The 11,977-nt window shown below is 42.8% G+C and overlaps 1 protein-coding gene across 1 annotated transcript; it reads right to left on the bottom strand.

Annotated features, from left to right (window-relative positions):
- Nucleotides 1-7,277: 7,277 nt before the first annotated feature.
- On the bottom strand, nucleotides 7,278-9,021 carry htr1d (5-hydroxytryptamine (serotonin) receptor 1D, G protein-coupled). The gene has a single exon (XM_064926968.1). The coding sequence runs from the start codon at nucleotides 8,961-8,963 to the stop codon at nucleotides 7,803-7,805; it is 1,161 nt and encodes a 386-aa protein (XP_064783040.1). The 5' UTR covers nucleotides 8,964-9,021; the 3' UTR covers nucleotides 7,278-7,802.
- Nucleotides 9,022-11,977: the final 2,956 nt, after the last annotated feature.

Below are 11,977 nucleotides of genomic sequence, written 5' to 3'. Positions count from 1 at the left end.
AATATGCAAACGAACAGTGACAAGTACATGTGTCTTAGGCTCATACATGTTTTAAACAAATGTCTTTATGGAATCTTCTTCCCATGGCTCCAAACACAATATATGATGGTTTGGCTAAGATGAGAAAACCTTTTGGCTATGCACTGTATTCACACTGATGTGTGTAGAAAAAGGAACAAGGTAATCTAAAGAACAAAAATAAAACAGAACGTTACTTATTCATTTGGGTCTTACACAATACACCTGGATTTTGGGTATCTCGATCTAATTTGACTGTTGACTGCTAATAGGGGCGGCAGGTAGCCTAGTGGTTAGAGCGCTGGGCCAATAATTGAAAGGTTGCTAGATTGATTCCCCAAGCTAACAAGGTACAAAATATGTCATTCTGCCCCTGAACAAGGCAGTTAACCCATTGTTCCTAGGCCGTCATTGTAAATAAGAATTTGTTCTTACCTGATTTACCTAGTTAAATAAAGGTAATAAAATAATCTCAGGTAAGACCAAGTTACTCTCCGACTGAAAGAACAAACTGTGTATTTGTATGTGACAGTAATATGCACTCTGTTTCGAGTGATTGCATAATTCTTATTTCCTCTTACACTTGCAACCTCCTTTTGGACACCAAGGAGCATTAGACAGTCTTATCTCCATGTGTGTGTTCACCTGAGGAATTTGATAACGGAGCCCCCCTTAAAGCACTGTTGCTAATTGGGATTTTAGACAGGTTTAAAAGCCATTGTGATAAACCATGAGCTCTTCATACCAAACTAATTTCTGAGCTCAAGAACCGGGCCAGTTTTGATAATGAGCCTTCTGCCCTCCCACTCTAAGGCAGTTGTAGGTTGGTACATGGACCTGAAAAGCAAAGCCGCCATCTTGACTCCCGTGAACACTGACAAACCATGACAGGGAATGCAGACCATGTTCGAGAATGGCATTGCATTCGTAGGCAGCATGGACGCCAGGTAGATTAGCTTTAATGTGATCTCTGGGTTCATGTTAAGTTTACAGTGAGGAATTTCATCCTAACATCATCAGGAAATGTGTGTAGGCAGATGGCAAGGACACACTTAAGATCACCCAGAAATAGACTTTGATTCGTAGAAGACAATTGTAAATTATCAAATCAAATCACAGTTTACTTGTCACATGCTCTGAATACAACAGATGTAATAGACCTTACAGTGAAATGCTTACTATCAAGCCCTTAACCAACAATGCAGATTTAAGAAAAATACCTAAAAACATAACTAAAAACAACAATAGCGAGGCTATATACAGGGGTAACGGTACAGAGTCAATGTGCGGGGCATGGGTTAGTCGAGGTAATTGAGGTAATATATTCATGTAGGTATAGTTACTTAAGTGACTTATGCGTAGATAATAACAGAGAGTAGCAGCAGCGTAAAAGGGGGGGCAATGCAAATAGTCTGGGTAGCCATCTGACTAGATGTTCAGTAGTCTTATGGCTTGGTGGTAGAAGCTGTTTAGAAGCCTCTTGGGCCTAGACTTGGCGCTCTGGTACAGCTTGCCGTAGTTTGTTGGTGATGTGGACACCAAGGAACTTGAAGCTCTCAACCTACTCCACTACAGCCCTGTTGATGAGAATGGGCGTGTGCTCGGGACTCCTTTTCCTGTAGTCCACAATCATCTCCTTTGTCTTGATCACGTTGAGGGAGAGGTTGTTTTCCTGGCACTACACGGCCAGGTCTCTGACCTCCTCCCTTTATGCTGTCTTGTCATTGTTGGTGATCAGTCCTACCACTGTTGTGTCATTGGTAAACTTAATGATGGTGTTGGAGTCGTGCCTGGCCGCGCAGTCATGAGTGACCATGGAGTGCAGGAGGGGACTATGGGGCCCCCGTGTTGAGGATCAGCGTGACGGATGTGTTGTTAGCTACCCTTACCATCTGGGGGCAGCCCGTCAGGAAGTCCAGGATCCAGTTGCAGAGGGAGGTGTTTAGTCCCACGGTCCTTAGCTTAGTGATGAGCTTTGTGGGCGCTATGGTATTGAACACTGATCTGTAGTCAATGAATAGCATTCTCACCTAGTTGTTCCTTTTGTCCGGGTGTGAAAGGGCAGTGTAGAGTGTAATAGAGATTGCATCATCTGTGGATCTGTTGGGGCGGTATGCAAATTGGAGTGGGTCTAGGGTTTCTGGGATAATGGTGTTGATGTGAGCCATGACCAGCCTTTCAAAGCATTTCATGGCTTTGATGTGAGTGCTACGGGTCAGTAGTCATTTAGGCAGGTCATCTTAGTGTTCTTGGGCACAGGGACTATGGTGGTCTGCTTAAAACATGTTGATATTACAGACTCAGACAGGGAGAGGTTGAAAATGTCAGTGAAGACACTTGCCAGTTGGTCAGTGCATGCTAGGAGTACACGTCCTGGTAATCCGTCTGGCCCTGCGGCCTTGTGAATGTTGAGCACTTGTTCTCAACTGGCCTAGCCGGTTAAATAAAGGTGAAATAAAAAAAATAAAAAATAAAAAATAAATGATTAAAGGTCAACCTGTCAACCTGTTTAAAGGTCTTACTCACGGAGTAAGTTGTTGTCCTGCGGAGAGCGTGATCACACAGTCATCTGGAACAGCTGATGCTCTCATGCATGTTTCAGTGTTATACTAACCTCGAAGAGACAATAGAAGTTATTTAGCTCGTCTGGTAGGCTCGTGTCACTGGGCAACTCTTGGCTGTGCTTTCCTTTGTAGTCTGTAACAGTTTGCCAGCCCTGCCACATCGACGAGCATTGGAGCCGGTGTAGTACGATTCTATCTTAGTCCTGTATTGACACTTTGTCTGTATGATGGTTCATCGGAGGGCATTGCGGGATTTTTTATACGTTTCCGGGTTAGAGTCCCGCTCCTTGAAAGCGACAGCTCTACCCTTTAGCTCAGTGTGGATGTTGCCTGAAATCCATGGCTTCTGGTTGGGGTCTGTTACGTACAGTCACTGTGGAGATGACATCATCGATGCACTTATTGATGAAGCCAGTGACTGATGTGGTGTACTCCTCAATGCCATCGGAAGAATCTCAGAACATATTCCAGTCTGTTCTAGCAAAACAGTCCTGTAGCTTAGCATCTGCTACATCTGACAACTTTTCTATTGACCGAGTCACTGGTGCTTCCTGCTTTAGTTTTTGCTTGTAAGAAGGAATCAGGAGGATAGAATTATGGCTAGCTTTGCTAAATGGAGTGTGAGGGAGAGCTTTGTGCGTGTCTTTGTGTGTGGAGTAAAGGTGGTCTCGAGTTTTTTTCTTCTGGTTGTACATTAAACGTGCTGGTAGAAATTAGGTAAAATGGATTTAAGTTTCCCTGCATTAATATCCTCGGCCAATAGGAGCGCTGCCTCTAGATGTGCGCTTTCCTGTTTGCTTATGGCTGTATACAGCTCATTGAGTGCGTTCTTAGTGCCAGCATTGTCTATGGTGGTATGTAGACAGCTACGATCCTCATAAGGCACCTCAATCTCCTTCTGCAATATCTTTTCCATCTCTTTCTCCTGTAAATGACTGGGATGAGGGCCTGTTTGGGTGTCTAGAGTAAATCCCTAACGCCCGACTCATTAAAGAGAAAAACTTTGTCCAGTTCAAGGTGAGTAATCACTGTTCTGATATCCATAAGCTCTTTTCGTTCATAAGCAATGGTAGCAGCAACATTATGTACAAAATAAGCTACAAACAATGCAAAAAAAAATAGCACAGTTGGTTAAGAGCCCATAAAACGGCAGCCATCTTCTCTGGCGCCTTCTTCTTCTTGAGAAACTATTGATAAACATTCGGTACAATGCCACCTTAGCTGCGTGAAGTAGGGGTGCTGAGGGTGCTGCAGAATCCCCCGAAAAATCATAATAAAAAAATGAAATATTAATTAAAAAAATATATTGTCTTAACAAAAATAGTGAACTGGGCCTTTATTAGTCTTGTATTAGCTGACCGATATAGCCATCTGTAGCTTTGGGGAAACATTCTCAGCCCCCCACCCACCCGTCAGAGAAAAAAATCGAAGCACCTCTACCCCCAAACATCTTCCCGCGGCAATAAATCCCACTGAAACATTTCATGAACATTGTTCACACAGGCAGTTATTGTAGCACAACTATTACAGATCTGTTCTAGTAGTTCAACTGTGTCTTTGAGCTCTCCTAACCTTTTTTTTACTCGTGTTTTTGATTTTCTTTGACATATCATCCACATGAGTGATAAACCCATGGAAAGGCATTGAGAATGTGACATCTGTAATGTATCACCTAGCATAAGTCTCTCTGCAGTTTCCTTAAAGATGGATATCATATCAACTATTATGTTGATATGATGTTTCCCATGAAGAGTAAATTATGTATGTCATTTAAACTATTCTGACATTTATAGACTCAAATGAATCTATAACATTAAGAATGGCATATCCAGTAATTCACGTTAAAAAGACAAGATGCAGATTTTCTCTCTCATTCATGGCATTTGTGACTTGCATGTTTGAGATATTTTCTTGATGGGATATTTAAGTTGCTTTAAGACAACGCTATTCATATGAGCTGATATAGTCCAGGCCAAACTTTCTCCTGAGGCTAATTTTGCTTGTTTGTGGGGCTGTCAGGGTTGTTCCCTCTCCCACCTCGCAGTCTGTTAACACGAGCCATGAAGTAACATCCTCCACCCAGGGAGCTTTTGGTTTTATGTCAGAGAAGCACCAATGCTATTCGAAACCATCACCCTCGTCTCAGAATAGAAGGTGGCAACTTATTTGGCCTTCTTAGTTATTTTTCCATTTCCCCTTTAATTAACAGGGACAGGTTTGGAACCCCTTGTGATTGCCGGAGGGGGAAATCAATTGCTGGACAGCTAATCAGGCCTTGTTTAATGCTGTGGGTTTTGTGATTGAGTTCCATTCATTTGTCTTCACTCTGAGACACGTGGACCACCTTGACATCCTGCAGCAACCTTCATTTAGCTCTGGGCTGCAAGGAGGTAATCAAGTGGCTGTTCTAACTGGACTCGAACAACACAATTAGTGTGACCCTCTCAAGGTCAGATAATTACCTTGGTAATTCATTATTTTATGCTAATCGATATACAATTGGTTTATTGGCTTTGTAGTTTTGCTGTTGGCAGGTTTAATTCCATCAATTTCCTTTATTTTTTATTTTTTATAGCAGGTCAACATAAATAGCCAGACATGTAGCAGTTGTGTCATTCGCCAACATTAACAAAAATAAATTGACCGTAAATAATGAATTGTCAGTATGTGGTTACCCACATCTGGTCCAGTCTTCCTCATGGTTTGGGTCTTGGTCAATCATGATGGTCTGAGTATCCCCTTTTGACACTTGTGACACTCGTGGTCAAACCATGTAAGAAGCACATAGGTATCATGAAGCAAGGTACATTTTTTTGGAAAGAAACTTGGCGGGAAAGCATGAAGAATTGATGACAGGCACAGATGGAGGTGCATTAGGTCTGCCTACAGTAGGCTCTGCTCTGATGCGTGTGCAGGGCTGTAGCAGCTAAAGTGCTTTATCTAAAGGTGCTTCCAAACAACATATCTGCACACCATGTACTTTCCCGAAATGAGCACACAGAGATTCTCACAGCATAGTTAGGAACACATAATATTGTGTAACCATACCATTTGCAGCACAGTCTTAAATATTTGTCATTTAGCAGATGCTCTTATCCAGAGCAATGAGTGCATACATCTTTGTACCGGTCCACCATGGGAATTGAACCCACAACCCTGATGTTGCAAGTGCCATCTCTAGCAACAGAGCTTCTAGGGTTTTCTTTCTCGCTCACAATCTAAATTAACATTTTGCCACCTGACAAATAAGAGTGAATTCCACTCTCTTATGTGACACCTCTCAGTATGATTGTAACCTTCTGACACGGTTTGCTTTATCACCTCGTTTCTGACCTTTTCCACCCCACGTGAGCATGACATGACTCTGACAGTGTTGTTTACGGGTACGTTTCAGTCATAATAAACACAAACCAGGGTGTCAGGAAAGATGTGAAAGATACGGCAAGGCTGACAAAGGTCACTTGACCTAAGCTGTCATCAGTTACCCCATGTACTATACTGGTAGTACCATTTTCTCTTATGGGGAAGGACAGTTCAATATTTGAAGTGATTAGGCCTATTTTTTTGTAGGAGACAAATTGGAGGAATGATGATAAACTATTTCCCTCACTGATGTTTTTAACACCACAGAAACAGTAGCTGTACACATGACCAAGCCTCAATGGAAACAATCCTATGTCATATTTGTAATCCTCTTCAGTAAGGCATTTGACAAATGTGTTCTAGACAGCCTGCATGTTGAATCAATGATTCCTTATGACATCTTCACAATAGCTCATGCAGATTAATATGTTGACTGGAAAGAGGCCATAATTCATTTTTAGGTTCAATCCGAAGGTAAATGCTGTATCATCATATCTTAGCAAAAAAAAATAGTCACATCTTATCATCAGGTCAGTTGATAATGGCAAGTAGAAGTAATCAACATTTTAAAATTAATACATTTTGTAGACCGTTTCATAATTTTGTAGTTGGAAAGCAGTTTTGGGCTATTTTTCCATTGAGCTGAGAGAAAATATTGCAGTTTGAATATATTTTCTAGTTTTACAGAGTTTGGCATGAAGCTGAGAGAACATCTTGGAGTTTAAAGCAAATATCCTGCAATTCTATGCATTTTGTCATCGCTAATGCGGTGTTCCTATGCTCAAAAATTATAACTAAATCAATGGGCCTGTGTACTGAATGATTGGTTTTGGGAATGTTTCATTCTCTGTGACTGTCTCGCTTTTGTTAGTTAGATTGTTAGTTCTCAAAGATAGTATTATTTAAAAAATGTACACTATGTGTACAAAACATTAGGAACACCTTCCTAATATTGAGTTGCACCCCCTTTTTTTCCTTCAAAACAGCCTCAATTCGTTGGGGCATGGAATCTGCAAGGCATTCCATAGGGATGCTGGCACATGTTGACTCCAATGTTTCCCACATTTGTGTCAAGTTGGCTGAAAAATCCTTTGGTTGGTGGACTATTCTTGTTACACACAGGAAACTGTTGAGCGTGAAAAACCCAGCAGCATTACAGTTCTTGACACACTCAATACGGACCCCAACCCTCCCCCCACACGCACACACCCTCACACCTAGAGCAAAGTGACAACTCCTCCACACAGAAACAAACACATACACATAAAGAGAGTAAGACTTAATCTTTATATATTTCTCTATTGTACTGTACCACAGACGTGTTATGGACGATGAGCCTCTTCAATGTGACATTGCTGTTACAACATGCTATGGCTTTTCCAGTACGATGGGGGTTTATAATCCGCTTCCAAGTTATAATCCATGGATCAATCCCCTCATGTCTACCATCCAAAGGAGATCCCAGTCTCATACTGCGTAGTCTCATTCATTTGTCTCAATGTATGATAAGTCTGTTCTTTTGGGGTCTGTAATATACAAACCCAAAACCTCGTTTATAATTCGTTTTGTAGTCTGAATATGTTTTGCTCTCTCTTCTTTTAGAAATGCATGCATACATCTGTATTAAGGAAATATCGGAAAGAGCTGTGGCACCTCATAAGCCGGTCAATGAAGTTCCAATGTACACAAAAATGTACAGAGACCAAACACAATGAGCATGTGTGTTTACAACATGAACTAATGCAACAGTACAGTGTTTCTATGAATAGGCCCTACATTACCATACCGGTATTTACTAAGTAAGGCAAGAGAATAGGTTATGGATTTAAATGTTGAATGTTCAATCCTCGCATTCCCTCAGTAGCATCTCTTGAACTTGATGAGTTTGTGGAAGGCCAGTTTGAACTCGTCATTGAAGGCGGTGTAGATGACGGGATTGATGAGCGAGTTCAGGTAGCCAAGCCAGGTGAACACGTCGAAGAGCACTGGGTGGAACCAGCATTCTTTGCAGATGGCCAGTACCAGGGTACCCACAAAGAAAGGCAGCCAGCACACGATGAAGGCTCCCAGGATGATGCCCAGCGTTTTGGTGGCCTTCTTCTCCCGGGCGGCGCACAGACGTTTCCTCTCCAGCACACTGTCTGCCAGCTTCACCTTCACGCTATTGAAGAGAGGTGACCCACCTCTGCCTCCTCCTCCACCCCCACTGGTTCCCCCTCCAGGTTGCAGGTGGCTTTCCTGGTTGGAGGCGGAAGAATTGATGGAGCAGAGGGAGGAGCCGGCTGATGTCTGGATGAGATGGGCCGTGGTGAAACGCTTGCCGGACGACACCGGAGTCTTGAATATGCGCGAGCGGGCGGCCACGTAGATCCGGCCATAGAGGATGATCAGCAGCACGGTGGGCACGTAGAAGGCCCCAAAGGTGGAGTAGAGCGTGTAGGAGATCTGGTCCGTGTTTACCAGGCACTCCATCACTTCCTCGTTGGCCTTGGCCTGCCTCCAGAAGAGCGGCGGAATGGAGATAGAGATGGAGATCACCCACACCACCGCTATCATCAGGCCCGCTCGACGCATCGTCCGGCGCTTGGAGTACTCCAGGGCATCAGTGATGGCCCAGTAGCGGTCCAGCGCGATGACACACAGGTGCAGGATGGAGGCGGTGCAAAAGGTGATATCTGATGACAGCCAGATGTCGCAGACGATCTGCCCCAGGGACCAGGTCTTACTCACCGTGTACACGATGCTGATAGGCATGACCAGGATGGACACCAGCAGGTCTGTCACGGCTAGCGAACCGATCAGAAAATTGGCTGGCGTGTGCAGCTTCCGGGTCAGGAAGATGGTGGCAATAACAAAGGCGTTGGACAGTACGGTGGCCAGGGTGATGATGGCCAGGATGGCCGACAGGGAGATCTGCAGACCTAGGAGAATGGCCTCGTCCCAGTGTGCCTCTGAAGTTTTGGGGCTCTCTGTGGCATTGGTGAAGATTGAATCAACGGAGCTATTATCCTGATCCATCTCGCCGTTCCCCTGTAACCCTTTGTTCCAGGTCTAGATGAGGCACATCACCTCAATCGATCAGAGCCTACGCTTCACGTTGTCTTCTCCGCATGGTAAAGAGGGCTGCATCGATGGATGTCGCTTTTGGTTGTCACACGTATCCATGGGACGTGATGGATCCTTTATCCCTTATTTCAGTCTTGAAGACACACTGGGTTATTTGCTTATCTCCGTTTTGATCGTCTCAAAAGTGATGACTGCTATTTAGTTTCATATTATAGATTTTGGTTATACTCGTACCTTTCAATGCACAACTGTTGGCATTATTAATTCAGTAGACACACTAATATTGGTTTGACGCTGAAGTCCGGCGGAGGGACGGCAGACGCTGATTTGTATTCTGCTCTGGTCTCATCAAACCTCTGCTTTCTCGCTCGCCCAAGCTCTTATCTCCACTCCAGCCAGGCCGAGCACAACACCCCAGACCACGGCTCCCTATCAACTGCTGCTTTCATGGTCTCATCCTCTTCAATAACCCTCAGTGAGTCCACACTCAGAAATGATAGTAATACACAGGGATGGCTCGCTCTGTCCTAGTTTAAAGCTGAACCCGGGGTTATTTAATTTGGTTTCAGAGTCAAAGCCTGGGCGGTCCAGCCATGTTGATGTTGAGAGTGAGCTAGAATGTTAACATGATCCACATCAGGTGGGGAGTCCTTTTCAACCGGTCCAGTCATGGACAATAAGTCAATATCCCTTCTTCATGCCATATGTTTTTGTCTCTGCCTTAGAAATTCGCAGGCCAAGGCATTTGCAGACTCACAGTGAGACCGAAGCACAGCATGTGTTGTATTGATTTCCAGTGTGTGTTAACTTTTCTCCTGTCAAAGCTTTGTTGGTCAGTTAAGCATTCAGGTTTGAGGTCCAGAGGGGAATAGTACTGCACAGCTTATTCCAGGCTTCTATTACAGCATGACAACCTAAGAAGAGGAAAGAGAGAGAGACAGAAATTGTGTGCATTAGAAATACATACGAACCAAACCGCCAACAATCCCACCTACAAAAAGTATCCTACATGCAGTGATACACGTAAGAATTAACAATACGTGACCTCGACATCTCTGCAATCTCATGCCATGAGACATATTTCTACCACCTACATCCCTAAACCCTCATTTCTTTGGAGCGGGGCTGTAATGTGAAGGGCATCTCGTATATGCCTATATCGTAATGAAATGCAAATTGATGGACCTGTAGCACATTTCTGATTATCGTTTCAAAAGAACCACTGATTGCTCTTACAGGCACAGAATGGGGACAGGTTATGGTATACATGATATGATACGTGGAACGTACTACACCTGTACAGTAGTATACGAACGATGATCACTCTGCTCAATACTGGGGCATCACAGGCATCGTACCTAAGGTAATGGTAATGTGCTGGCCAAGTCCACAACTGCCAGTTATTAGAAAATTAGTTATTGAGGGGGTGGAGCAGCAAATATCATACTACTCTCAGTACACCTGCCCGAAGTAACTTACATTGCAAAACGTAATTAATGGCACACATAAAGTCACAAGGTTAATCCATTATTCTCTGTAATGAGGATCTATATGGCAAGACATTGGCTGAGGGAACCATAAATGACAGAAAAAAGCTATTGAGACTCCTCACTCCCTCTACAATCTTTGCTTTGAATGAGGGAACCCCAGAAGGAGAAAGCACTCAGCAGGACACAAAATCTCCCTGCTGTGGTAATCCCTGGGGATAAATATAGAATTTGTTTACATCTGGATATAATTTTGACATTTAACAACAGATATGCCAAGTCCTTAGATTGTTTTGCATATCCAAGAGCATTTTAATACATGGATTATTTGATTCAAATTATAAATTTAATATAAATGAAATAGCCACTGCCACTGACACAGGGCAACATGCCACTAAGTGCCTGTCTCATAAAGTCTCCAATAGAGGGAACCACTAGGAAGCATGAGGGATTAGAACTGACAGGTTGATGACATGACACCATTTAATCCGGGTCTCTCAGGTGAACACAACCCGTCAGACCCTATACATGCTGATCATTGAAAACATGGTGAGGTCATACAATACGTTTTGTAGTGATTACTATGTAAAGAATATTTGTTGGTCTGTGGTGGGTAATTAGGAGCAACCAGACGCTGTACTTGGCACATAAATGAAATTCCTTATTCCAGTTACTAATAAGCAACATCCATTAAGAAAATTACTGTAAAAACTGTTAAATTCCTGTGGATTGATGAGGAATTGAAAAATTCTTTAGTTTAGAACGATGAGGCAAAAGGAACGTCAAATAAGTCTGGCTGCACAACTGATTGTCAAACGTACTGCATATTGAGAAATCATGTGACTAAACTGAATAAAAATAATAAGAAACTACGCTATGAAACAACGATAAATGAGATAAAGAATGATAGTAAAAAGCTTTGGAGCACCTTAAATTCAATTTTGTGCAAAAAGGCTAACTCAGCTCCATCATTCATTGAATCAGATGGCTCCTTCATCACAAAACCCACTGATATTGCCAATTACTTTAATGATTTTTTTAATGGAAAGATTAGCAAATTTAGGCATGACATGCCAGCAACAAACGCTGACACTATACATCCAAGTACAAGTGATCAAATTAATTCCGTAAAGTGAGTGTGGAAGAAGTGGAAAAATGATTGTTGTCTATCAACAATGACAAGCCCCCGGGATTTAACAACTTGGATGGAAAACTACTAAGGATAATAGCGGACGATATTGCCACTCCTGTTTGCCATATCGTCAATCTAAGTCCACTAGAAAGTGTGTGCCCTCAGGCCTGGAGGGAAGCAAAAGTAATTCCGCTATCCAATAATAGTAAGCCCCCTTTACTGGCTCAAATCGCCGACCAATCAGCCTGTTACCAACCTTAAGTAAACTTTTGGAAAAAATGTGTTTCAACAGATACAATGCTATTTTACTGTAAACAAATTAACAACATACTTACGGCATGCTTATA

This window comes from Oncorhynchus masou, chromosome 21 (genome assembly GCF_036934945.1).
Source record: "Oncorhynchus masou masou isolate Uvic2021 chromosome 21, UVic_Omas_1.1, whole genome shotgun sequence".
In the NCBI taxonomy this organism is placed as follows: Eukaryota; Metazoa; Chordata; class Actinopteri; order Salmoniformes; family Salmonidae; genus Oncorhynchus; species Oncorhynchus masou.
The sequence above is the reverse complement of the archived record's forward strand: the minus strand, read 5'-3'. Positions and strand labels throughout refer to the sequence as shown.

What these genes read in the sequence shown, in the direction of transcription:
- htr1d (XM_064926968.1), bottom strand. Translation starts at nt 8,963, where the DNA reads ATGGATCAGGATAATAGCTCCGTTGATTCAATCTTCACCAATGCCACA.